The 25,788-nt window shown below is 54.8% G+C and overlaps 1 protein-coding gene across 2 annotated transcripts in view; it reads left to right on the forward strand.

Moving 5' to 3' along the window:
• ROR2 (receptor tyrosine kinase like orphan receptor 2) overlaps positions 1-10,702 on the forward strand; it is a 200,134-nt gene extending 189,432 nt beyond the window's left edge. Inside the window, exons 6-9 of one of the 2 annotated variants that reach the window (XR_004683541.1) lie at positions 2,439-2,753; positions 3,846-4,057; positions 6,820-7,022; positions 8,320-8,403. Coding sequence is in view for 1 of the 2 variants with exons in the window: in XM_035029180.1 (XP_034885071.1) it covers positions 2,439-2,753; positions 3,846-4,091; positions 6,820-7,022; positions 8,320-9,765 (2,210 nt within the window). In the remaining variant the exon portion in view is untranslated. Of the gene's footprint in view, positions 1-2,438; positions 2,754-3,845; positions 4,092-6,819; positions 7,023-8,319 lie in introns of both variants that reach the window. The other variant, XM_035029180.1, reaches the window with a different exon arrangement.
• Positions 10,703-25,788: the final 15,086 nt, after the last annotated feature.

The following is a 25,788-nucleotide window of genomic DNA, read 5'->3' on the forward strand; positions in this document are numbered from 1 at the left end:
TTGCGAACCTTGGTATCTCTCATTGGAAAAGCTTTTCGTGCCATCTAAAGCAGACCTGCTCAAACCTTTTTGACCACAACATACAGTAAAATGTACTTTAAATAATGATTCCCACAGGTGTATACCCACACCTGTGTCTCAAAGAAGTGACACAGGAAGCAGGAAGCAGGTTCCAGGAAGCAGACATCATCCTTAACAAAAGCAGTGTGCTTGGATTTTTCTCTTCAGTTCTCTTTCATTAAGGAAAGAATCGATTATAGCCTTAATATGAACCGTGCATGCAGACATCCTCTGTTCTAATCGTCTTGTAAAATGCTAGCCACAGAGTCCAGAATTTTGCATCCCACTAATTGACAAACACTGATTCCAGGCACGAGAATGTCCCCGAGTTATGTCTTCAGGAACTGTGTGAAGCATTGAACAACTCCAATATCTAAGCAGGCTGATTGTACAGCAGTTTTTAGACAGAAGTCTAGAATGAGGATCTCTAGGTTTGTGGATTTCAGAGAGAATAAAGTTGAAGTTGTTCTAGACTGACTGTCTTGTGGTTTAGAGACTGTTGGCTGTGGAGATGTTCTGTTTGGGGAGCATGCTTGTCAGAACGCCTTCCCAGGACTCTGGAAGCTTCCCAGGGAATGGACTCCAAGAGACCTTCGAGGTGACATGTGGGGAGTGGATAAAGGCGAGGACATGAGTTTGTTGGTCCTTCTGGGTACCTAGAACCATACTTTCAGAAGTAAGCCCTCATGTGCTACGTTCTGAGGGGGGCAAGGGAATAGCGGAGTCGCTTAAAGGGTCAACTAGGACACTCTATTGGTCGGTTAGCCCAAAAGAAATGCCAGGTTTGGCTTTCTTGGACCATCTTTCCGTGCCTGGGGGTCACAGCCCACTGCATGACTGGCCCCTGATGGTCACCAGCTCTGCCATGTTGGGGCTGACCTGGGTTCACACCTGGTTCTTGAGCTATCTCCGAGAGACCCTTCACCTAAACCTCTTACCTCTGTGTTCCTCAATTTTAATATTGGCCAGAAGGGACCAGAAGGAGTAAGGACCATGTATTCATCTCACGAGCTATCTTAGAGGCTCTGTGTGGGCTTCCATCCCCCGGTGTGAGGCTTCAACAAGTCACTAGACAGATAAAGACACAGGACCAGAGAGGACTGAGTGACCCACTATCTTGTAGTAAATAACAGGGCAGAGCCAGCTGGGGCTCCCCCGCCAGCTCATCTATTCCCTGGTTCCCCCCAGATAATGGGTGCCCGCAGCGCCACCTTCTGGCCGCACTGGGCACCGCACCACAAGTCCTGGGTAGAGCCGGTGTCCCAGGGACTAAATAAAGTCCAACATGTCCTGTTTTCTCCCCATCTCTGCAGGGTGTGTGGGCAGAGGGGCCTCTCTTTCTTTAGCTGTCCCGGGCTGTCATATCGTTACAAGCAGGGCCTTTGCAGGTCAAAGTGGGTGGGCCTCCAGGCAGTGGGCATGCTGGTCGATGCCCTCCTTTGAGCCCTGATGGCCAAGAGAGGGGGACGGCACCCTCCTGCCGCACGCACTGCTGTTCCCGCTCAGCCCACAGCTGCCACCGCGTCCTCTCACGTTCATTCCTCTCCCGCTCCATCCTGTGTCCCACCTCGAAGGAGCAAACCAGCCGACCCTGGCTCCAGACCCTGGCTCGACCTGCTTCTCTGCTCCCTTCATCCCAAACCCCCCCCCCCCCCCCCAGGCCTCCCCGCTTTGAACGCCCTCCAGCTGTCTGGTGGCTCTCCCTTTCACCCCTGCCTCTCCCGTTGTCACTCCTCCTGTCGCTGCATTTCACAGGGCCGGTCGCCCAACTGTCTGGCCTACTGTCTTCCTCCTCTGGGGCCACCCCCTCCCTGCTGAAGCCTCCCCAGGCTGCCAGGTCTGTCTGCAGGCCCACAGGACCGGGATGGCAGAAGACCGGGGCTCCAGCCCTGCGCTCTTTTCCAATCTCTGCTTCTAGACGTCACCCAGCCCCATTGCTCTACCTACAGCCCATTGCTTGCTGAGCCCAGTTCCTAGCAGGGCCTTAGGAAGTGGCTTTTGGGTCTGAAATCTGAATCTTCCCATGATGCAAGAAGCATCTAGCCGGATGAGATCTTGGGCCCGGTTTTTCCTTCTCTCTTGTTCCACTTGTGATGTTTGTAAGTGAAGCCCTCGGACCAGGGACTTTCTATGTCCCGTGTAAATCAGGGCAGCCCCTGCTCCCTGGGGGCCTGCTTGTGTGAGAGGACAGGGTGGAGGGTTGGGGGGCCCTGGGGGGAGCGGAAGGGGGAGGGGCCCGGGCAGGCGAGGGACACCTGGCTGCGGATGGGGCGAGGCGCACCAGGTGCGGCGGGGGCGTGGGAGGGGGGCTCGGGCGGAGTTTAGGGCCCCAGGGCAGGCGCCCGCCCGCCCTGACGCCCGTCTCACCGACCCCGCAGCGGCCTTCACCATGATCGGCACCTCCACGCACCTGTCCGACCAGTGCTCACAGTTCGCCATCCCGTCCTTCTGCCACTTCGTGTTCCCGCTGTGCGACGCGCGCGCCCGGGCGCCCAAGCCCCGCGAGCTGTGCCGGGACGAGTGCGAGGTGCTGGAGAGCGACCTGTGCCGCCAGGAGTACCGCATCGCGCGCTCCAACCCGCTCATCCTCATGCGGCTGCAGCTGCCCAAGTGCGAGGCGCTGCCCCTGCCCGAGAGCCCGGACGCGGCCAACTGCATGCGCATCGGCATCCCCGCCGAGAGGCTGGGCCGCTGTGAGTCCCCGCTGGCCGCGGCCGCGCCTGCTCCAGCCCCGTGGGGCGGTCGCGGGGCTTTGGGGTCCTCCCGCTGCGGGCGCGCAGCCGCGGGGCACCTGCTGCCTTAGGGACTGGCCTGAGTCCCCACGTCGGGGGGCTTCAGACTCCGCTCCTCTAAGGTGGGCGGCAGCTGCGTGCCCGCTGCAAAAGGCTGTTAGCAGCGTGAGCAGAGGCAGGGCCAGCTTCCACGCTTGCCCTGGGGTCCCTGAGCATCTCTCCTCTCTGACGAGGTCACGGTTGCTGCCCCTTGAAGGGGAACGCGGGGCGGGGGGGTGGGGGGCACCCAGGGAAGAGACCGGCTTTCTCCCAGGCTCGGGACTCTCTTCACTTCTCTGGTGAGGCTGGGGCTTCTCAGAGGCTGGGGCAGTCAGAGCCTGGCCTCTGGGCTCCTGGCTCGCGTCCGGATCTCGGCTGCAGGGCCCACTCCAGGTGGCCTTGGACACGTTGCCTAAATACCAGTTTCCTCATACTGCACGGGGATAATAACTGCCAACCTCAGAAGATGGAATGTAGATTAAATGAGTTTATCTTTAGAAGGTGCTCAGAATGGTGCCCGCTCACGGTAAGCTCCCCAAAACTGCTGTTGAACACACTCGCGCCCTGGGTCTGGCTCCGAGAGGGGCCTGGGATTCTGCCGTGGGCCGCGGAGATGCACGTGGTGCCCTCCCTGGGCAGCAAGCGGGTGTCTGAGGTCGTGGGTTGACCTCCTCGTTCTGCAGCGGAGGTGCCTCGCGGGCCCCAGAGGTGCGCTCACGATCGTGGTCTAACTTCGGATGGGTTTTCTTCCCCACTTGTGTCCCCAGATGCCCCCACGCCCTGCACACTTAACTGGTGGGCTTGGGGCTGCATGAAGTCATTCCTTTTAAGTGCCGCTTTTCTCGGAAGTCAAATCGTTTGGTCTTCTGGAAATTCCAGTGTGGGTACATGCAGGCAAAGCGGTGCTGGGGTTCCTTTCTGGAAGAGTTGGAGAGGGGTGCTCTGGGCCCCCCCTCCCCAGGAGGGCTGCTTCCCCTTCACGGTCAGGCCCCCTCACGCATCTTTCTCTCGCAGACCATCAGTGCTACAATGATTCGGGCATGGATTACAGAGGGACGGCGAGCACCACTAAGTCGGGTCACCAGTGCCAGCCGTGGGCCCTGCAGCTGCCCCACAGCCACCACCTGTCCAGCGCAGACTTCCCCGAGCTCGGAGGGGGGCATGCCTACTGCCGCAACCCCGGAGGGCAGATGGAGGGCCCCTGGTGCTTCACGCAGAATAAAAACGTACGCATGGAACTGTGTGACGTACCCTCTTGTAGTATGTATTCTCTCTCTCTCTTTTTTTTTAAAGCATTAACTGTTGCGTGCACTTTGTGATGGCTCGGGGCCCCAGGGTGCTGGCGGCCCCAGCGCCTCCCCCATTACTGGTTTCAAGTAAAGCCGTTGCCTGTTCCAGAAGTACTCCCTGGCCATGACGGGACGTTTCAAATTAGAGAAAAGTCTGAGGAGTCATGTGCATCTCACCCCAAATTTCACCACGCAGTGGAGACTGCTGTTTAGGTTTTGGGGCCCCTCCGCCAGCCCTTTTCCTGTGTGTGGTCCTGGGATGGTCACTAGGCATCTGGTTTCTCCATCAACATTGTCCCGTAATGTTTCCCAATGTTGGTGAACGTGCTTCCTGCCGCGGCCACAGCCCTCGGCCTGGCACCTGGCACTGGGGACATGACACCTCCGGCCCTCCCTTGCCTCCTGCTGCACCAGCTTGCACGGGTGGACGAGGCAGAGTGAGGAAGAACAGAACTTCAGTCTTGTAACCAGTTTCCCTGCAAAGTCTTTGTTAAACTACGAACGGGAGCAGAGAGTGCAATTAAGGGTTGCAAACTTTACAAGCGTTCCTATTTCTATATGGGGACCATTTACCTTTCACCAGTTCCCGCTGGCCTGGGTCCCCGAGAGAAGGTTGGCTGCCTTCTGAGTCTTACATTTTGGACCCTGGAGGGAGTGGGTTGCTGGAACAGTACCGAGAACAGATGGATGAGGAGAGATTAAGGGTGAAGCAAAGCCAGGCTCGCCATCCCCCCGCCAACCTCCTCCTGGTGGCCCCGGGCCGGGCGAGCCTCCACCTGCAGATGCGAGCTGTGGAAACTGGCATCCCTTACCTCGTGGGAGTAGGATTGGGCAGTTCCAGATTTGCCGCTCCTCTCAACTCAGCACAGATCTTAACACGGATCTTTAAGAATGTGTGTTCACTGCAGGACTAAATTTTAAGAACGAGCATGTCCGGAGATTATCATAAAGCTACTTCATGGAATGCTACAGTTTTCTAAAAAAAAATTTCCTGCAAGGAAGGATGTCCATGATGACCTGTTAGGGAAAGGATGTTGTGGGGGAACAGCTGTGTTATCCCTGCTTGCTTTTCCTCCCTCCAGCCCCCTCTGTCTGCATCCCCCCTCCCTTCCCTTCTCTGTCTCTTTCTTTGTAAAGGAAAGGTGTGTGCCTGTGTGTGGGAGCTCACATAGGCAGAAGTTTTGGAACGATACACACCAAACTTTTGGCCGTGATTTCCCATGGCCTACAGAAATGTTAAAACAGAATATGCTTTCACAATGAGCAGTTATTACCTTTGTAATTAAAAATAAATCAGAACATTAAAAATACGTATGCTATTTGATCTGGCAGTTCTAGGAATATCTTATATTGCAAAAAGCTTTGCGCTTCGAGAGCAGAAATGCTAAGCATTTGTATTGCGGGCTCGCTTTTAGCAGCTAGGTAAGAAGCAGGCTGATTGCTCCCAGCAGGGGTCAGATGATGACCGAGACACATCCGTAATGGGCATTGCATGCAGCTCCCAGGGAATGCCTGGAGCTGTCTCTTCCTTGTGGAACCTTGTCTCGGATGTATTCTTCTGCTACAAAACCAGCAGTCGGGAAATAATGGAGGCTATGATTGCATTTAAAAGGATTTCTATTTAAAATTCTATGCTAAAGAACTCTGTGAAACTATTGCTTCTGTATGTCAAGATAGCTGAAGGTTGTTTATTTCGTGCTCACCTTAAACTGGACATAGAAAATCGGGCCAACACCAGCCTATTAACAGTGGTATAGTCCTTGGTAAATGGGCCATTAGGCATAGTCACTGTGCTATAACGTTGCAGTTGTTAATAAGCGTGGTCTCTGTTGGTGATTTTGAAAAGATAATGATGAAATAAATGGTTGCACAGATGTTTGGACGGTGCTCAGATCTCTGACCTGGACCTGAGGGGCATGGAATCTCCCCAGAGAAATGACCCAGAGCCTCCACTGCCCCTGAGGCTTCTAGAACATCTGCCTCGAGGGTGGGGCCAGGGGGGTTCTCTGGTGTTATGTGATTTCATCTGCAGCAGGGTGCGGGGGGGGGGTGGCTTGGGGCTGTTGGATCAGAGAGGCAGACACTGCGTTTGGGACAGTGCTGCGGCCCAGCATACCCCCTCTGCCTGTCTGGGAGTCCTGTAGAGGGAGACGGAGAATTGCCTCTTACTGTGAAAATCGTAAAGCCATCTAGAAGCTTCAATCTGGACATCTTACCGCCGCATTTCCTCTCACGCTTATGGCCCTGGGGCATATAACTGCCTTGGGTCAAACTCACTGGCTACCAGTGGTCTTTTAAATCAAATGCATTTTGAATTAGTATCTTAAATGAGTATGTGTTCACTATACACAAAACGTGGAAAAACCTAAAATGTTGCAGGAAGGGTCTTTTCTCATCCCAGTACCTTGGTTATTATTACTGTAAGAGCCTTAGCGTTGGTGGGTTTTTTGAGCCGTGTGTTCCGATTGATTCCTTGGGGCTGGTTTTGGATTGTGTCTCCCAGATGTGTAGTGGGAGGTGTGTTTTGCAGTATGTTACCCTTTCTTAGGTTTGGTGTGCCATTTCGCCCCTTTGCACAACTCATGGGACCGTCCCCTTGTGCTTGAACATTGCAGTTGGGGGAGGGAGTGGACTGGTGGAGAACTTGGAGTTGGAAGGGGGGATGGTTTTTAAAACATTGTGAACCTTGCTGTTCACAGGTCCCCAGCACAGCAGCAGGATGGGAATTCTGTACATATTGGTTCCGAGCATCGCGATTCCCTTGGTCATCGCGTGCCTTTTCTTCCTGGTCTGCATGTGCCGGAACAAGCAGAAGGCCTCTGCGTCCACACCTCAGCGGCGGCAGCTGATGGCCTCGCCCAGCCAGGATGTGGAAATGCCTCTCATCAGCCAGCACAAGCAGGTCTCCTGCACCTCCAGACGAAGCCCCGACCTGGAGATCTCTTGCCCCCGCCCACCTCTGCATTCGGGTTCTTGACTTACTCGATACACGACACATAACCATCTTGAACTGCCCTTTGTTTTCCCGCATCTTCTCTAAGACATGTCAGGACATTGTGTCCTTAGAAAGGAAGTGGTAGGCGTGTTGGAATCCCCCGTCCCAGAGTCTAGGCTTTTCTCCCTCCACCCAGACCGGTGCAGTAGCCCGAAGGCGTCGTCCTGCATCTGCAGGGCTGCCACTCTCCCCACAGGAAAAGGGCTCGGGTTGGTCTACCGCGCGAGGGCCCGGCTGTCTCTTGTAGGGGATGGGGGCCTGTTTCCTGGTCAGTTTGGAGTTGGGTTGGTTTTGCTTTGCTTTGCTTTTCAGGGAAGGGTGGAGCTGCAGACTTAGAGTGGAGGTAGGATAGGCTACCCTCTCCCCCACCCCGAGAGCTCTTAGGACAGCGAGAACACCCCAAGATACGGCACAGGAGAGAGTCTGTCCCGGCCTGCTGGGCTTACGGGAAGGGGCATTTACATTACTTGCAAGCTTTGGGGGAAAATCAGTCCCGTCTGGGCTCTGAAGGGGATCTTCAAGGTGGTCGGGGGAGAGTGGACTCGGCTCTGTAGCCAGAAGTCGCTGCGTGTTTGCTGGGGGCTGTGGGGGTCGAGGGGGAGGAGATGCAGGACCCCCTGCAACCGGGAGCCTCTGAGCAGGACCCGGCAGGACACACAGAAGAGACGGGAAGTTCGGATTGATTTCACCCTGGGTGCTTCTGTCACAATGTATCTAATCAAGAAGAATCAGTGAGATGGGCCCACTGAGGAACAGCTGGGAAAAAGCCAGCCTAGGCTCCAAAGTGGCAGGAATCGGGGGAAGCGCACGGCAGGGTTCAAGAGAAACACGGTGGTGGGGGACGCAGCTGGGAGAGTCCCGGGGAGCCTCCGGGACAGTGGAGCCCAGTGTGGCTGTGTGTGAGCAGGCGTGCACTCACACCCTGCGATGGCGTCTCAGGAGTATTTGCGGGACATACTTTGCAGCCTGGTTGGGACCCGTTGAAGTTTTTCAGGCAGCCTCACGGTGTAGGAGCATGTTTCAGAGCAGAGAGCGGGGTGCAGGGCAGGCTGAGCCTGGGGTGGGCAGGACTGGGGGTCCTCTGCTGGGCCATGCCAGCGGGCGGCCCTGGGACTGCCCTCCGGGCTCCCCTCCCAGCTGCCCGGCTTGTCCTTCCCCTGCTGTGGGGACAGAAGTGTTTCACTGGGGCTTTTCTTGTTGGCAGGCCAAGCTCAAGGAGATCAGCTTGTCGTCGGTGAGGTTCATGGAGGAGCTCGGGGAGGACCGGTTTGGGAAGGTCTACAAAGGCCACCTGTTTGGCCCGGCCCCGGGGGAGCAGAGCCAGGCCGTGGCCATCAAGACACTGAAGGACAAAGCGGAGGGGCCGCTGCGGGAGGAGTTCCGGCATGAGGCCATGCTGCGGGCTCGGCTGCAGCACCCCAACATAGTCTGCCTGCTGGGGGTGGTGACCAAGGAGCAGCCGCTCAGCATGGTGTTCAGCTACTGCTCGCACGGGGACCTCCACGAGTTCCTGGTCATGCGCTCGCCGCACTCGGACGTGGGCAGCACGGACGACGACCGCACGGTGAAGTCCGCCCTGGAGCCCCCCGACTTCGTGCACGTCGTGACGCAGATCGCCTCGGGCATGGAGTACCTGTCCAGCCACCACGTGGTCCACAAGGACCTGGCCACCCGCAACGTCCTCGTGTATGACAAGCTGAGCGTGAAGATCTCGGACCTGGGGCTGTTCCGCGAGGTGTACTCGGCCGACTACTACAAGCTGATGGGGAGCGCACTGCTGCCCATCCGCTGGATGTCCCCCGAGGCCATCACGTACGGCAAGTTCTCCGTGGACTCGGACATCTGGTCGTACGGCGTGGTCCTGTGGGAGGTCTTCAGCTACGGCCTGCAGCCCTACTGCGGCCACTCGAACCAGGACGTGGTGGACATGGTCCGCGGCCGGCAGGTGCTGCCTTGCCCGGACGACTGCCCCGCCTGGGCGTACGCCCTGATGATCGAGTGCTGGCACGAGGTCCCCAGCCGGCGGCCCCGCTTCAAGGACATCCACAGCAGGCTCCGGGCCTGGGGCAACCTGTCCACCTACAACAGCTCGGCGCAGACCTCGGGGGCCAGCAACGCCACGCAGACCAGCTCCCTGAGCACCAGCCCCGTCAGCAACGTCAGCAACGCCCGCTACGGGGGCCCCAAGCAGAAGGCCCAGCCCTTCCCGCAGCCCCCGTTCATCCCCATCAAAGGCCAGATCAGGCCCATGGTGCCCCCTCCCCAGCTCTACATCCCCGTCAATGGGTACCAGCCAGTGCCGGCCTACGGGGCCTACCTGCCCAACTTCTACCCGGTCCAGATCCCCATGCCGATGGCCCCGCAGCAGGTGCCTGCCCAGGTGGTCCCCAAGCCTGGCTCCCACCACAGCGGGAGCAGCTCCACCAGCACTGGCTACGTCACCACCGCGCCCTCCAGCACGTCCATGGCTGACAGGGCAGCCCTGCTCCCGGAGGCCACCGAGGAGGCGCACAACGCCCCGGGGGATGCGGCCCAGAGCCCCGTGCAGGAAGCGGAGGAGGCGGAGGACGGCTCTGTCCCGGAGACCGAGCTGCTGGGGGACAACGACACTCTGCAGATGGACGAGGCCGAGGTCCAGCTGGAAGCCTGAGGGGCACGGGGCCGCCGGGCACTCGGGGGGGCTTGAGCGCCGGGCGCCGGGCCGGGGGCGCTGGTGTACGATCTCACTGTGCCACGTCTACTCCTCGGTGGCCCTCCGGTGCGCAGAGCTGCCGACCGGGCCACTGGGGCTTGGAGGGCCTGGGCAGGTGGGGGTGGGGGCCCAGCAGGATGCACGGTGACGTCCTGCGCTGCCCGCATTTCCTGAGGGACGTGGGCAGTGAGCGGCGCCTGCGCTTTGCAGGAAAGTAGGTGCCATCTTCCCTCCACCTGGCGTCTGGATCGGATGTGGGGCAGCTTTGAGATTCCCGGCGGCTGGCCTGTTTGAGGATGGAGGAGATGTGCGCTGACCCTGCCGCCCCCGCCAGGGACAGTCTCCCCGCCGCCACCACCGCCCAGGATTCACGGGAACAGGATGCTGGCTCCCTCCAGGGTCCCGTGAGCACGGACGGGGCTTCTGAGACGGGAGTTCCCTGTGCCTTCCGGGAAAATGTGCCTTAAAAGAAACCAATGCGATTTTGTATTTTTTTGTGAAATGATTTTAATTATCCTGCATGTGTATTTTGCCCACTTTTCTGGAATTCAGGGGAAGGCGTTTCTTGGGGTTGGAATGTTAGGAGCACTGTTGTACAGAGCACAGCATTGTTACTTTGTTTCTTTAGAATCATGTACAGACCTGAAATGTAATTTATATGGTTGTGTATGCCATTTTCACTGAGGTATTGTGAGCTTAAGTAATTTAACTGTTTACGTGACCCACTTTGGGACGCCACCTGATTGTATTTTGGTTTGCTTGTGTTCGTACCAGATGTAGGCGAGGTCCGTTCATTTCAGAGCTGGTGGGAGAGAAGGCTCACGGGCCGCACACCGAGAGATCTCACTTGTAACTCCCATACCTGGTGTATCCAATAAAGTGAAACAGAACTTTGGGTCGGCTCTCTGCAGGGTGTGAGCACGTCAGGCAGCCGAGGTGCCACGTGACCGAACAGCGACGGCGTGGGCCGCGTGCTTGCCGTGGGCTTGGGGGTCTCGTCCGGGACCCGCGACTCCGTCTGAGTGTGGATCTACACTGGCGGGCAAATGATGGAAACACGCCCCATTGCTTCTCTGTTAGGGTCTCAGAGGTGAATTCGTTGCAGATGATGTGAAGTTGGTCTTTGGTTTTAACCTCCCTCCTCTGAGGTCCCAGGGCCCCTGACAGTTCGGACCTGGAGCCCGGCCCTGGAGCAGGGCTGGGGTCTCGAGAGGCCGTGAGCGCGAATGGGCCACCTTCACCACCCGCCCAGGGCCGCCTGTGTCTCTGCTCCCTTGGCACTTCGTCTGAACCCCGGGCACCCCAGGGGCGGGGGCTCCCCTGCAACACAGCCTAAGCGGGGTGAGACCCAGAGGAGCTCCTGCCAGCAGCAAGGCCCCCAGCGCCAGCCGAGGAGTCTGCTGGTGCTGACTGGAGGGGGCCCACGGCACTGGGGCCGGCTCTGCTCCCAGGCAGGTCGTGGGGGGCGGAGGGGGCCGAGAGTGCGCGTTCCTGTGCGAGATTCTTACAGGTGCCCAGCTGGTGCTGATGCTTCTGCGCTCAGGGTCCTGGGCGAACCACCCACGCCCAGCACTGACGATCCTGATCATGTAGGACCTCAGGTCATCCTGAACCTCAGGGCTGGCCCGTGCGCCCCTCGCCCACGGCTTTGGCGTAATGCTGTTCACACGTACAGCTGCATAGGCCGATAAAGAACTCACATGTCTGAATGTATATCCTGAAACCGGGGGGACTCTCCTGTGCTTGGCAGAGGAAGCAGCGTGATCGGGGTCGGGACGGGAGCCCCCCGGAGGCCCGCTCCTGGCCAGGGTGGGCCACGCTGCGTAGTTGAAGAGCTCGGGGTTAAATGGAGCTACTTCTCATTTCCACTGATCGGAAAGAGGAACTTAATCTTATCTCTCATTTGGTGCACCTGATGGTTTAACCGTTGGGTTGGCACCTGAGAGTGGAAAATGGGAACTAGCCACCTGGCTGCCCTCTCCGCGGGCACGGCCACCGCCTCGGCTTACCGCCCGGACAGGGACCCGGGGATCCTGTTCGCAGCACCGTGCAGTCCCCGGCAGAAGTCCTGCAGAAACGTTTGCAGGGTTTTTTGCAGAGCGGGAGAGGTTTTGATCTGGGGGATTTTGCTCTCTGGCTCAATATAGCACTTGTTTGCTGCAGATCATTCTGTGAAGTCCTGCATCTGCAGGAAGATCACTCCGTTTCTTTTCTTTTTTTTTTTTTTTTAAGATTTTTATTTATTTTTTGACAGAGAGAGAGACAGCGAGAGAGGGAACACAAGCAGGGGGAGTGGGAGAGGGAGAAGCAGGCTTCCCTGCTGAGCAAGGAACCCGATGTGGGACTCGATCCCAGGACCCTGGGATCATGACCTGAACCGAAGGCAGACGCTAAACGGCTGAGCCACCCAGGCGCCCCTGATCACTCCCGTTTCTGAAGCTCGTTGAACCGTGACTTCGTCGGGATGCTCCCGAACAACGGACCTCAGAGCCTAGTGGCAGGGCTCAGATCAGCACCACGCAAGCTGTTCCCCGGCCGCGTGCCCTGTCCACCCCACGGAGGGAGACTGCCACCACTCCTGAGCTGCTCAGGTAAGTGTAATTAGTTTAATGGAGCCACAAGAAGGCACCAATAGCATTTGCAGTCCTGATATTTTTTGATAAACGAGCCCGATTGAAACAGTCTGTCAGAGCAGAGGCTAGCTTTTCCGTACTAATTTTGGAGAGTTTGGCTAAATGCCCACCATATATAGCAGCTCCCCCTCCGCAGCCAGGAAGCTTCTGGCCTCTCTCCACACGGAAGCGTTGGTTAAATAGGCTCCCTTTGCATTTAGGTTCATCCCCGAAATTCAGTGTTGGTGCCTATTTGGGGGCGACTTTGTTAAAACGGATCTTACACAGACGTCGTTCCTGTGCGAGATTCTTACAGGAACGTTTAAAACCTTTCCCGAGGTGAGCTTTTACGAAGGAGGTTGTGTCCGAGCGAACTGAGGTCAGGGTCCCATCTGGAAACCTCACCACCGCGAGCCAGGGTGCGCTTGGCAAGGTCCGTGCTGCTCCCACCTCGCCCCCTCCTCCCCCTCATCAGTCACCCAAGTAGTGGAGACTAAGGACTTGCTGGCCTGGAGCTTCGGGAGCACACAGCGACTGGCACTTGAAACAAGAGTGACGCTCTGTCTAGCTGGACGGAGCGTGGATGGAGCCCAGCTGTCACTCCGACAGAGAAGGACAGGAGCCCGGGCTCATGGGTTCACGCTTCAGACAGCAGCGCTGTTCCAATACTGTGTTTCTTTTTCGCTTTGGTTTCACTCAATTACTGCACAGTGAATACCTTTCTCACCCTGGTGAGACCCACAGCATTTTGTAACAGGGACGTCGTTCTGGGCTCCAGAGAAGGCACTTGCCTTTCCTTCAGGTTAAGATCTTGAGGCTCCCTCAGTCTCCGCTGGACTATCACTTTTTTTTTTTTTTTTTAAGCAACTTCATTGTGCTGTAATTTACTCCCATAAAGTTCAGCCACTCCAAGTGTACAATTCAGTGATTTTCAGTAAATTTGCAGAGTGTGCAGACTTCACCCTAACCTAATTTTAGAACATTTCTCTGCCCTCACACAGATCCTTCATGCTTGTCAGCCCTGAGCTATCTGCTCTGTTTTCTGTCTCAGTGAATTTGCCTTTTCTGGACATTTTATGTAAATGGAATTATACAATATGTAGCATTTTGCTTCTGGCTTCTTTCAGCGAACAAAACGAGATTCTTCCATCTTGTAGTGCATTACCAGAAGTTCATTTTATTGCTGCATAGTATTCCATTATATGGATACACCGTATTTGTTTATTCCTTCATGTGTCCATGGACGTTTGAAATTCTTCAGTTTTTGGATATTCTGAATACTGCTGCTATGAACATTTGCACAGGTTCATATGTGGACACGGGTTTTCATTTCTCTCAGGTAGGTTCCTAGGAGGGGAATTGCTGAGTCATAGGGTAAATCAGTGATCTTTCTAAGAAATTTCCCAAACTCTTCTCCAAAGAGGCGGCACCATTTTACCTTCCCACCAGCAAACACTGATGACTAAAGTTTCAACGCCTCTTCGCCAGCCTCGTTATCTTCAGTTTGTTTTGTTTTCCTTGGCTTTAATGAGAGCCATCCACTTTCAAGAATATTAAAAGAAAGCATCACTTAGATGAAAAAAGGGTTGAAGGTACAGGGCAAGTCCTGTGGATGGTGTATCGGGTTCCCCCAAACACCCTTCACCTATGTGTTCATATGATCGTTCCACAAATACTTCTCAAACATGTCTTGTTGGCTGGATTCAGTGGTGAACCAGACAGGAAGCATTCCCACTTTCTCAGGAGGAAAGTTACTAAACAAGAAATACTGTGAGAACAGGCTAAGTCTTCCCGGGGTACAGTCCCTGCCATTTGATGATGCCTTGCGCAAACCCAGCTGGGGCGACCGACGAGGGTCCCTCAGGTATCATTAGATCGGGTCCCTGCATTTGCAAGTGATGAAGGACAGAAGCCTCCCCCTCCATCACGAGCACGCTGGCGGGTGGGTGCCCACCGTCTTCCAGAGCTTGTGAAGACTGTAGGTTCCTGGGATCTCTCTATGGAGGCTCCGCTTTCGTCTAGAGACCCCAGCATTCCCTGGATCTCAGAACACGGTGGCAGGGCCCTATCCTGGGGCCCCAGCCCCCCAGACCTGCCTGTGAATGTGGTGGGGAATTCACATCTTTATTTTCACTAACCTCTCAGTGAAATGTAACATTTCCTCCTACCGTAAATGTAGGGAAAACCCAAGAAGTATTCTTCGCACTCATGGCTGGCTGCTAGTGAGATTTGTGTCTTCTCCCGAACCTCTGCCGTGTGGCAAATGCCCCAACGTTTGGTCTCGCTCACGACTGCTCTAAGATTATACCCATCAGCAGGCCTGCTGCAGAATCCTGTAACTGAGTGAATACAGGAACACGTGTATCCCATCCTAACTTGGTTTTAAGAAATGCTTTATCATTTCAATATAGATGTTTTCTGTATAATTGGAGTGTTTCATTTTCTGCATTAAAAGGGACGCAAGTGCAAAGGGGTCTGTCTGTGGTGCAGAAAAGATTAGGGGCCTGTCCTTATGGCTCTTCTCCCGAGACCACCCCACCATGCCCCATGCCCGGTCCTCCCAGGAGGTCCTCCTCCGCCTGCCTGGGCTGCCTGCCCCCAGACCCCAGGCCAGCCTCTCCGACACTTGCCTTTCCCTCGGCTGCTTTGACCCGGGCCAGAGGGAGGAGGAGGTGAGGGCGCACCGTGACCGGGCCTCCATGGTCCTACTCTCTCAAGCTGATGCCAAGGCGCATGTCAAGGAAACCCAGCGTGAAGAAGCAGGAGCTGAATAGGAGCGCAAAATGGCTCTGCAATTTTTTTTGCAATCATCAGAGTTGTTGCCTTTTCACATCTGTGCTCACAGGCTCCTGTGGTAGAATAGATGTTCAGTGTGCGCCCCCCTGTCCCTGGAGGGGGCAGAGGAGCTTCGGGCTCCTGGAGGCTCCATCTGCAAGGTCCCTGTCTCACATGGAGAGCTTGGCTTTTCCTTTTCTCGCAGGTAAATGTTCTTGGAGTTTTAATTACTATCCAACAAGAGTACATTTCTAGTTACTTCAAATAGCCCTCCGTGTGGATTTCCTTAGCATAAGAGAAACATCATGGTGTGCAGTGATCTAAGAAGACCTGGGTTGATTCTGTGGGTCCTAGAAACATGTATATTCAGGGCATTTATTCTCTTAATAAGTTTCATTAACTTGATTATACCTGGGGGGGGGGGCATTTTTTGCTAAAAGAACGAAGCATGGAAACCTGATATGAGGAAGGAAAACAAGAGTGCTTAGTGGAAAGCTCTGCTTTGGATCTACGACCATTAACACGGTTACCCCAAGCATGTGTGGATCGAACTGTGGGTGACACGTCATGTCCCACCTGCAATGGGCCACAGAAACCACACAAGACAGGCTCCAAGCTGACCCGAGGCGAGATCGTTAGATTATTCGGTGACAAACGCTGGTGGCAGCCTGCAGCTCCCCCGACTGGAGCGAGCGGGTCAGGCAAAGAACCGGGGGGTTCCAGCAGATGGACCCTGAAGCCACACACGTCCTCGAATTGTGTGTGACGCAAGTGACACACAGTCTGTCCTTCATCACTTGCAAAGACACAATACTCGGTTGTCTGAAGAAGACCCAGCAGCCTGGAGGGTGACTCCTTGCAAGGCAGGACGGGGCAGTCTAAATAATCTGGTCTTTACTCACCAAATGTGCCTCTAAGAAATAACTGTGACCAGGAAGCCTCTAAAAAGGTTTGTCTTCCAAGTTCCTTCCCTTGTGACCAGTGACGGCTCTTCCCCTCGCTTTCGTTGGAAACACAACCAAGCAGGTGTGTAGCCACACAGACGTCCGCTCATGCAAGACAGAATAACAGAAAACCGAGACGTTCGCTGTAGTAACAACGTACATCCCTCCCTACAAACCGTGCATTTCCCGTTCACAAGGCTGGGGGGTCAGAATCACGGGGAGCGGCAGAAAGAGACGGGTAGTGAGCAGTTTTGATTTTTATGGGGACAGGAAGCCAGTGTTACCCCCACAGGGTTAGCTGTGCAGGGGTGTGGTGTCCTTGCAGCAGATCTGTGAGCCCCCCGAGGGCAGCGGAGCTGGGGCCCGTCCCAGCCTGGGGTGTCCTCTGCCTCTCCTGGTCAGTCGGGGCTCCCCAACCCACGGACCAAGATGCAACTCTGACAATGGCCACTAGAGGCCACTAGAAAATAAACTAATCAGTCCACTGAGCTCCTCCTGTATCTGTTTGCCTAAAAATAATTTTGGTTCTCAGGCAGAATAAAAGGACAGGGCAGGGCAGCTCCTTGCTGCACCCGCGTAAGTGTTGGGGGGGGCATAAATATAAATATAAATATCAGTCAGTGGAGAAAACTGTTCCAGGGACCTCTCTGACCGCAGATCGGTTCCCTCCTGCAAAGGGGGGATTCCAAGAGGTGAAGTCCCCAAGGCAGGGATTTTCTCCCTCTCACGGCTGCCTCCCCAGGGCCTTGTTGGGGGCAGACTCCGTACATTAGGAGCCGGAAGGGAATCGCTGGAGGCAGCAGAGGGAAGATGCGGCCATTCCCCCCTGCGATGCCCAGCGTGACCCTCAGTAAGGGGTTTAACGACTTCTTGCCAATCACGTGTCAGGACAGACGGCAGTGAGGCCCTGGAACGTGGATGTCACACCTCCCCTTTGCTAAGAAGCCACGTAAGGCCGTGTCCCAGCAAACGGGGAACAATCAAGAGAAAGGACAACGGGGGATCAGGAAAGTATCAAGAATCCCTCCTGAAACTCCTCTCCCAGATTCTCGAACCCGAAGTAGCTACTGTGTCCCCCACCGCCACCCTCCCCAGAGGTCTGACACCACACACACACACACACATACACACACGCGCACACACACACACGTCTCCGTTCACCCTGAGGAGTTGCAGTTCTTTGCTCATTGATTGCTTTGCTTTCTAACAATCCTCATGGCGCATTTCTGGTAAGTGAAATTCTCCACTGCTAGATTTTTTTTTTAGTACTCAGCTATTTGTGAATGCAATTATAATGTTGCAATGGACATTCTTGTGCACGAAACCATGACCTACAACATGCCTGGCACAGAGAAACACCAGATACGTGGCTGCCTCCGTCTTCCCCAAACCCGCAGGGTCTGCTTTGCCCTCCCCTTTCTCTCTGTGTCCACTTCTATTTGACCCTACAGACCTGTCTGTTCTGATGCCCTTATGCTTTCTTCTAACCCACCAATTGTCTTCTGGAACTATCTATGCCCACACGTGGACGCTGGGGAGACAAAGTTGCACATCCCACCAGAAACCCCTCTCTCTGTCCTTGAGCCCGAGTAGGAAACCGTCACACACAAGGCTCTGTGGCCACGGGTCTTGGTCAGGTCTGCATGAATTCCAGTGCACGTGCATTTTTGAAAATCAACCCGGGATAAATGCCATGGAATGAAAGTACTGAGATTTTTGAGATGACCTCTCCACTCCCATGAAAAATCTCAGTATGAGTCCTCATCCTGATGAAATAGATGCCAGTATTGATATGGGATGAAAGGGGCTCATGGTGTGGGCTGGTGTTCCTTCAGAAGTTAACCCCTCAGTGATTCATGTCGCTGAAGGACCGGGGACCCCCCCCCCAACACAGCCGGAAGGGTCCACGTGTGCCTCTGGCGGAGATCTTCGGTGCACCCAGCCCTCCCCCGAGAAAGGTGAAGTGACTTGCCTCTGGTCAGAAAGATGGATTAAAAACACAGAGAAAAAGAGAAGAGGGTCACTGTCGGTGTTAAATATGGTGGGACTTATGGCCAGAAGTACTCAGAGATAATGCAGGGCTCCATGAAACAGTCAAAAAGCCACAGATGTTTACACACCAAAGGGGGCAGATAAATACACAAAGCAACAACCCCCTCGGGGGGGCGTCACTGCATCTTCTAGAATCTGGAAGAGAGAGTCAGAAAAACGTGAGCAAACACAGGAGCATATTAGTAGCACAACCCCTGGGTTGAGCTAAGGGACTGAGAATTCCATTCCCTGTGCAGAGGGTTTAATCTTTTCTCAGGGCACATTTCCATCATCGATCGTGTCCTTGACAACGAAGTCGACCTGAATAAAATCCCGAAAGAAGAGATGTCACCAGCCTTCCCCTCTGACCATAATCCCGGAAAACAGAAGGTGGCCATCATCTTGTGGGGTGGAGGATGATAGAGAACTGACTGCCTTCGTGTCTTGCCCCTGTGAGATCAATCCCACTGTCCACGGAGAACCACGTGCACTGTGTGTGAGCTGCCCATGGCAGGTGCCCTCCCCCACCAGTATCACCATTTCCACAACTAAGACGGAATGAAGTTTCCAAACAACCATATGCCCGGGGAAGTCTGCGTTTTTCTTTCTCTCTCTTGTGCGAAGTAAGTTTGTAACTATTGGTCCCAATGAACTCTTTTTTTAAAATTTTTTTAAATTTTGGTGATTGTAAGATCTTGTAATTGGATTTTATATATTTTGAGAGCGAGAGATAGTGAGAGAACAAGCGGGGAGGAGAGGGAGAAGCAGGACCCTGGGATCATGACCTGAGCCGAAGGCAGATGCGTAACCAACTGAGCCACCCAGGTGCTTAAGCAAGACCCTATAACTGGACACAGCAGTGGTGCGTCTGTTGTCCTCTTGCTTCTCTTTTGACCCAGGTCCCAGGGACCCTTTCGAGGAAGGGAAGCCCCTCTCCACTTCTGTCTCAGAAGGGATCAGATACTCGGTGGAAGGGTGACCCACCATAACTACGGGTCTGAGTCCAGGGAGATGGGGGGCCCGGGAGCTAGCCCTTCTCATGCACAAACACCCAGATCCCGAGGAAGGATGACTCAGGAGTCAGGGGATGGGTCAAGGAGACAGGATCCTGTGATCTAGCAGTCAAGAAGTGGCATCTCTCCCTCTCGGGAACAAATTTCATGGCATGATTTTCGTGCTGGGTATTTTGTGAGGCCCACGGTGTGGAGCCACTTTGATAAAACTGCTCACGGAACATCATGTCCTGTCACTGTATTCTCCTGGAGGAACGAAATCAAACCTGGGTCAAATCAGACCCTCCTTTACGATCTGTTGTTTCTTCTTTCTTTCTTTTTCTCTCTAGGGGTGAATCTGACTAAAGATTCCCTTTGTATGCCGTTTTTACTAGGAAACTGATGGAATTGGGGCGGGGCAGAGACACAGAAGGGGTGACACAGGATGAGCTTCTGCAGAGAAGCTGCTATGGTTACCTTCTCTAACCACATTCTCAAGGAATCCCCAGCTCACAGCGGGGGAAACTGAGGCCCAGGGAATGACACATGTCTGGTGACTGGGAACAGGAGTGCTTAGAGGCCAGCCCAGGACTCCCCCACCTGAGGACACTTCAGTGCTTGCACCTGCCACTGGCCCTTCCCAGCAGGAGGTGCAGGCTGCGGCCCAGGGGGGTGGCCGTGGGAGGGCTGGGGCAGGGCCTGAGAGCCCGGTGTGTGGTGTTTGGGGCTGGGGGACTCCTCCAGGGGTAGAGCATGGGGACTTGGGGGGGCGTGGGCACTCGTTCCGGGAGTGGGTGTGGAGACTTGGGGGGTGTGGTGCAGGGACTCAGGGGGTGTGGCACTCTTCCTGGGGGAGACCGACCCCCATCCCATCCCCCCCAGGGCCACTGCGCGCTCCAGGACCGCTCCCCCCACAGGATGGGCCCACTTGCCGGCTGGAGGGGGCCCGGGGCTGAAGGGACCGCCTGGGGCCTCAGGGACGGATCACTGTGACCCATGTGGCAGGGGTCTGCACAGGGCAGTTCCACAGAGAAGGAGCCCCACTCGAGGTCCCCGGCCACGGAGATGTTGGTCCATTTATTTTCCCTCCCTCAATTACTGAATATTAGTTAAGCTGGAAACCCACACACTCCCCAAAATGGAATTTTATCATTTTGTCACCTCCAAAGTGGGGAAGCTTATTTTCTACTTTTTAGATACCAAGTCGAAAGCTTATGGTATTAACATGATGTACATCACACATCACTAATTTTATTACTGTTCTTTATAATTTTCTATTCTTATGCCCCAAGCCATAGAGCTGAACATTAGGCACAACATTCTGGAGTGGAAGAGACAGATCTCTTAGGAAGTTAATTTTAGAAGACAGAACTAGCAAACCACCGTGTGATGCAGGGGGAAAACCCCTGAGAGAGACGCACGCTGCCCACTAGAAGGTGGCTGAAAATCTTAGATAAAAAGCTCCCAGGTATCAAAAACATTATGTACTTCAATACCTATCTTCTCCCCATTAAAAAAAAAAAAACATTTTAAATGCTCATGTTTAAATCTAGTTTTCAAAGTTTAACTTCCCCAATTTTGAAATTGGCAGGAGTACCCCTTGTTGAAGAAACTGTTAATATTTGTGTGTTCTATTTCCAGCAAGGAGTGAGGCAAGTAAAATAAGGCAGCGGGCACTTGGCCTGCCTCTCGGGTGCCCAGAACTCGGCTGGAGGAAGCGCGGGATGTCAGGAATGTTTATGGAAGGTTCTCCCGACTCCGGACCAGGCTGGCTGGCAGACACGCTCCTGCCCTGGGGGCTCAGCGAGCGGGCGCCACCTCCATCCAGCAGAGAGAATTAAGACAGAGCCCTTGCATGAGGGTCCCCTGCCAAGTTATAGATGGATTGCCACATCCTGTTGTGTGACACAATGACTGCAGAAAACTATCTGGCAGGTTTTTAAAAAGATTTTATTTATTTATTTGAGAGAGAGGGCGCGAGCACAAGCAGGGGGAGTGGCAGAGGGAGAAGCAGGCTTCCCGCGGAGCAGGGAGCCCAACGTGGGGCTCGATCCCAGGACCCTGAGATCATTACCTGAGCTGAAGGCAGACGCTTCACCGACTGAGCCACCCAGGCGCCCCAGCAGTTTTTTATGAAGTCTGACATACACCCTCTATATGGTCCAGAAGTTCTGCCCCCGGGTGTTTGCCCAAGAGAAATGAGAAGATCGGTCTCCCCAGAGTTGTGCAGGATTGTGCATAGCGGCTTTAGTCCTCATGTCCCAACACGGGAGACCTCCCAGTGTCCATCAGCAGGTGAATGGAAAACCAACCGTGGCACACCCATGCCAGGGAATTCTACTTGGCAATAAAAATCACACACACACACCAGTGGGTCTCCAGAACATGCAGAGCAGAGGAGACCAAACAAACAGTCCATACGGTCAGACTCTGTGACGTTCTGGAAGAGGAAATAGTAATCTGTAGGGACAGGCAGCATCTCTGGGCTTGTCGGGAGCTGGGGGGTCGGGGGATGGAGGGGGGTGGGAGGGTGAGGGGCTGGGGGGTAGGGTGGAGTGGGGGGTGGTGATGCAGGTAGAGACTTCCAGGAGTGATGGAAAGAGTCTGCAGCTTGAATGTGGTGATGGTTACATGAGGGTCTACATTTAATTCACCAAATTATACACTTTAAATGGACACAAATTATACTCTTTAAATTGCACCTGGAAAAAGTAGTGCTTTTTATTTTAAGAGATAAAGAAGCTCTCTAATATTCTCAAATGCAGATACCAATACTTGCCAATCACAAAATTTCAAAAGGCCAATCCATTTACATTTAACTGTAATTAAAAAAAAAAAAAAACTCTTTGCAAAGTCCTGGAGATGGAAGGACGGTTTCTTCTTCGGGCTTGGAGAGGGGAGCCAGGGGTCAGGTCGTCAGGGGCAGGCCAGTCACTGGACAGGGGAGGCGACCCCAGCCTCAACCACCACGTGACTGCAAGTGCATGAGACTCGGAACCCCATCCACCCTGAGTCACGGGCCACACAGGCCAGTACAGTGGCCGTGGCCACTATCGGGTCTGGGCTGTAGGACAGCAGGAGAGAAAGGGAATGAGCAGACCAAGTGTTCGGCTTCGGCCAGGCTGGGTCTGCTCTTGACCAGGCTGGGAGGGGCAGCAAGGGGCCCTGTTCCACCCCTCGGGCTTTCCACCACTGGGGGCCCTCTGTGTGGACCCCAGGCGCCCTAGGGAGCTGCTCCGGACATTCCCCATCTTGTTGAGGTGACCACACTCGTGCTGTCCACAGGAGCAGAAACATCGGGATGGGACCGTGAGTGGGAGAGGTTGGAGCTGGTGGATCGACCCCTGCAGACAGACTCTCCCGAGGTCCTGGGCTCCCCACTTGCTCCCACCCAGGGTGGAAAGATGCCTGTTGGATGTTCAGCCAGTGATGTTGACCGAGGCGGGTGCATAGGCAAGCTTGGAACGCAGGGTCGAAGTTTGGGCTGGAAATGTAGAAGTTTGGGAGCCTTCAGCACATTCCAAGCCCTGACACTGGACGGGATGTCGCCAAAGGAGTGAGTGCTGATTAAAAGCCGGAGACGGAGCTGAGGAGCCCTCCACTGATGGGCCCTGGAGGTGAGGGGCATCCAGGGAGGCTGGAGGAGGGCCAAGAGGGCAGCGGTGGTGACTGCCTGCTGCTGAGGTCACCAGCCATCCCACTGTGTCTCCCCAGGAGACACTGGGGTGGGGAGGCAGAGGGTTCAAGAGCAAACTGGAAGAGGAATGCATAACAGTCCATGTGAGGGCGATCCTTGAAAAAGTGTCACTGACCTGGAAGACAAGGTCTATGCCATGCTGATTCTCTTTTTTAAATTACAATCATCATTTTTCCTCCCCACTCTGCTATGGCCTCGTGTATATTACATCTGCAACAGCCCTGTTTCCAAACAAGCTCGCATTCTGAGGTTGTAGGAGCTAAGACTTTAACCTATAAATTTGCGGGGGGTGGACACAATTGAACGGATAACACTAAGCATGTGTCTCTTAAAATATACTTGATCTGCCAGTTGGCGGGTCTGATTGTTTGCTTAGATCCCGTAAGTCTTCTGTTTGCTTAGGGACCCCTTCTCCACGTTTCTCTTTTGCCATACGGTCCGTCGGCTTGGATCTGTCTTCCAAGTCTCCTACCTTTCTCCTCATGATTTCCCTCTTTGTATTTTTGCTTTATGCTCTGAGATACTCTTCTACTTGGTCTTCTATAGATGATCTGAACCAAGACTATCCTGGTTTTCATTTCATGTATTGAATTTTGAAAGTCATGTGTTTGCTTCTACAAGTCATTTTGTGCGTTTGGTGAAGCCCCTTGAGAATTCTCACTAGTGTATGGATACACATTCTCATCAGACTCTTCCAATTCCCTTTGCCCAAGTGGGAGGCACCGATGTGATGTTTGCCATCTGGGCTTCCTCCCTCTGCTGACTGGGACCTCGGCAGTGAGCCTCTCCGCCCTTCCCTCCCGTACGTCTCATGACTCTGCCCAGCATTGGCCATCAGGAAAAGCAACAGATGCTCTTAAGTAACAATAAAGCCATGTGCGGTGGAAATCAAAGAAGATTCTGGTCTTCATGGGGGCAGGTGAGCTGCGCACTCATGGCGGGTACGTGGATGTCCACATCTACAGCTCCCGAACAAAACCCGCTCTCAATGCGGTGCCCTCGGGGTGGGAGACTTGTCTTACCTTCAAGGCTTTGTCTCTGGGGCTTTACAGTTTCACATGCCCCTCAAATGGATGTGGAACAAGACCTAAGTTCAAGGTTGACAAAGTCATCTGTGGCAAAGAAGTACATGCTCTCTGGACAGATCTTCCTCCAAGCACAATTTCCAGACATGGGGAGTTCAGAAAGGCATCTGGTGTTATTAGAGCAGGCGTAACATGCTGGGTCAGTGAGGCCAGGTCCCCTTGCTCCTGCAGACCTCCCCAGATGACTCCTACCTGCAAGCCTGTGGGGACAGAGTACCCTGTGGCGAGACACCTCCACCAACCAGTTTCCACGGAAGGGAGTGTCCTCGACAGGACGGACCACAACACCCAGCTGGTCTTAGAAGACTGCTGGCAGTGCCCCCCGTGGGCCCAGCGTCTCTCCCCCAGGGGGATCTTGCTGTGACTGCTGTGCGTACCACCCGGACAACCACCGAGCCGCTTCCAACCTGTTGGCTCCTCCATGACCCACCGGCATCACTAGCAGGGCTTTGTGTGAAGCCCCTTGCCTCCATATCAGAGGCTCTCTGGCCTGGTGTCCTTCCCCTGCAGCACCCCGATCTGCCACCAATGCTCTCCGGACTCTTCTCTGTGTCCCGTGGCCGGCCCTGTGTCGCCTGCACGCAGGTGAGCCCCTGGAGGAGAGACAACGGTAGTGAGCCTCCCGGGACCCAGCCTCCTGCTGTCAGGTGGCTCCGCACTCACTCAGACACGTCGTGGACTCCAAAGGGCACGGGGCTGCTGGGTGTATGGCTTTCAAAGCAGGGCAGGCATCGTGGCAACCAAGAAAATACCCAGTGTTAAACCACGCATTGGCCGATGGACGCCTCTTCTGTCTTTTGCTGGGATCAGGTGGCGTGGAGGATTGTTTCCTGAAGCCATTCTGCGTGGGGAAGGCAGCACCTCCTGCAGTCACTGGGGGTGCTCTGGTCTGCGTGCTGTGAGTAAGAACCTTCGCGACTGAATTGTTTCCTGTCGTTCAACTTTTTCTGACCCCCAGCCCATCACTGGTGGGGCCAGAGAATGCAGTCGATAAAAACAAAACCAACAAGTGAGCAAGCAAACGAGCGCTGAGCTGTCCGGGCTCCCCGGGGTTGGGGGGAGCGGGCCAGGTCCCCAGGCACCTCCCTGGCCAGCTGGGACGAGCAGCCCCACGCAGGTCCTCCCAGGGCTGGGCAGTTGCTGAGATGCGCCCCTCCCCGTGGTGCTCTCTGCTGGCTGGGCTCTCAGCCCTGTGCATTCCTGGTCTTTGCCTCAGATCTCCAGACAACGCAAGCCACCCCCTGCTGCTCTTTCCTCAGCAACCATCCCGCCTTGTACCAGCTTTCTCCTGTGGATGCCCCGCTCCAAGTGTGGCCTCGGATCCCACCAGCTCCCTGCTCCGCAGTGTCTCCGTCCTGAGAGAGCTGAGACAAAGCGGTCAGGGAAGAGCTCAGCTGGCCTGCTTCCTTGCATGCCGTTTCTGCATTTTAGGGGACAGCTGTCGGCTATCACCCTGGCACCCATTCCCCGCCTCTCCTTTCCAATATCCCTGAGTTTGTTTGGAAACGCCTGTGGATTTAGAGAAGCTGGCTCTGCTCTTGTCTTTAGTTGTGGAGCAGGCGGTCTGGGCTAAGTGGGCCCAGTGGAATCAGCTGGAGACGCGGATGTCCTGAACTAGCCCGGCAGCTGAAGGGCTTGCCAGAAGTCTGGGAAAAGACTCTCCCTCTCACCCCTGCCCCGGACATGACCGATGAAACATGGGGCTCTAGGAGCTGCTGGAAAGAATTCTGAGATCACAGTAAAAGCCATTTTAGGTTGAATCGCGGTGTGAAGACAGAGCTGAAGACCCAAAGAGAGAGGTTCCTGGTGACTGTGCCCACACTCACATGTCCGAGTGCCCTCTGG

Source organism: Mirounga leonina, unplaced genomic scaffold (assembly GCF_011800145.1).
Source record: "Mirounga leonina isolate KUSES-001 unplaced genomic scaffold, KU_Mleo_1.0 Mir_224, whole genome shotgun sequence".
Lineage (NCBI taxonomy): Eukaryota > Metazoa > Chordata > Mammalia > Carnivora > Phocidae > Mirounga > Mirounga leonina.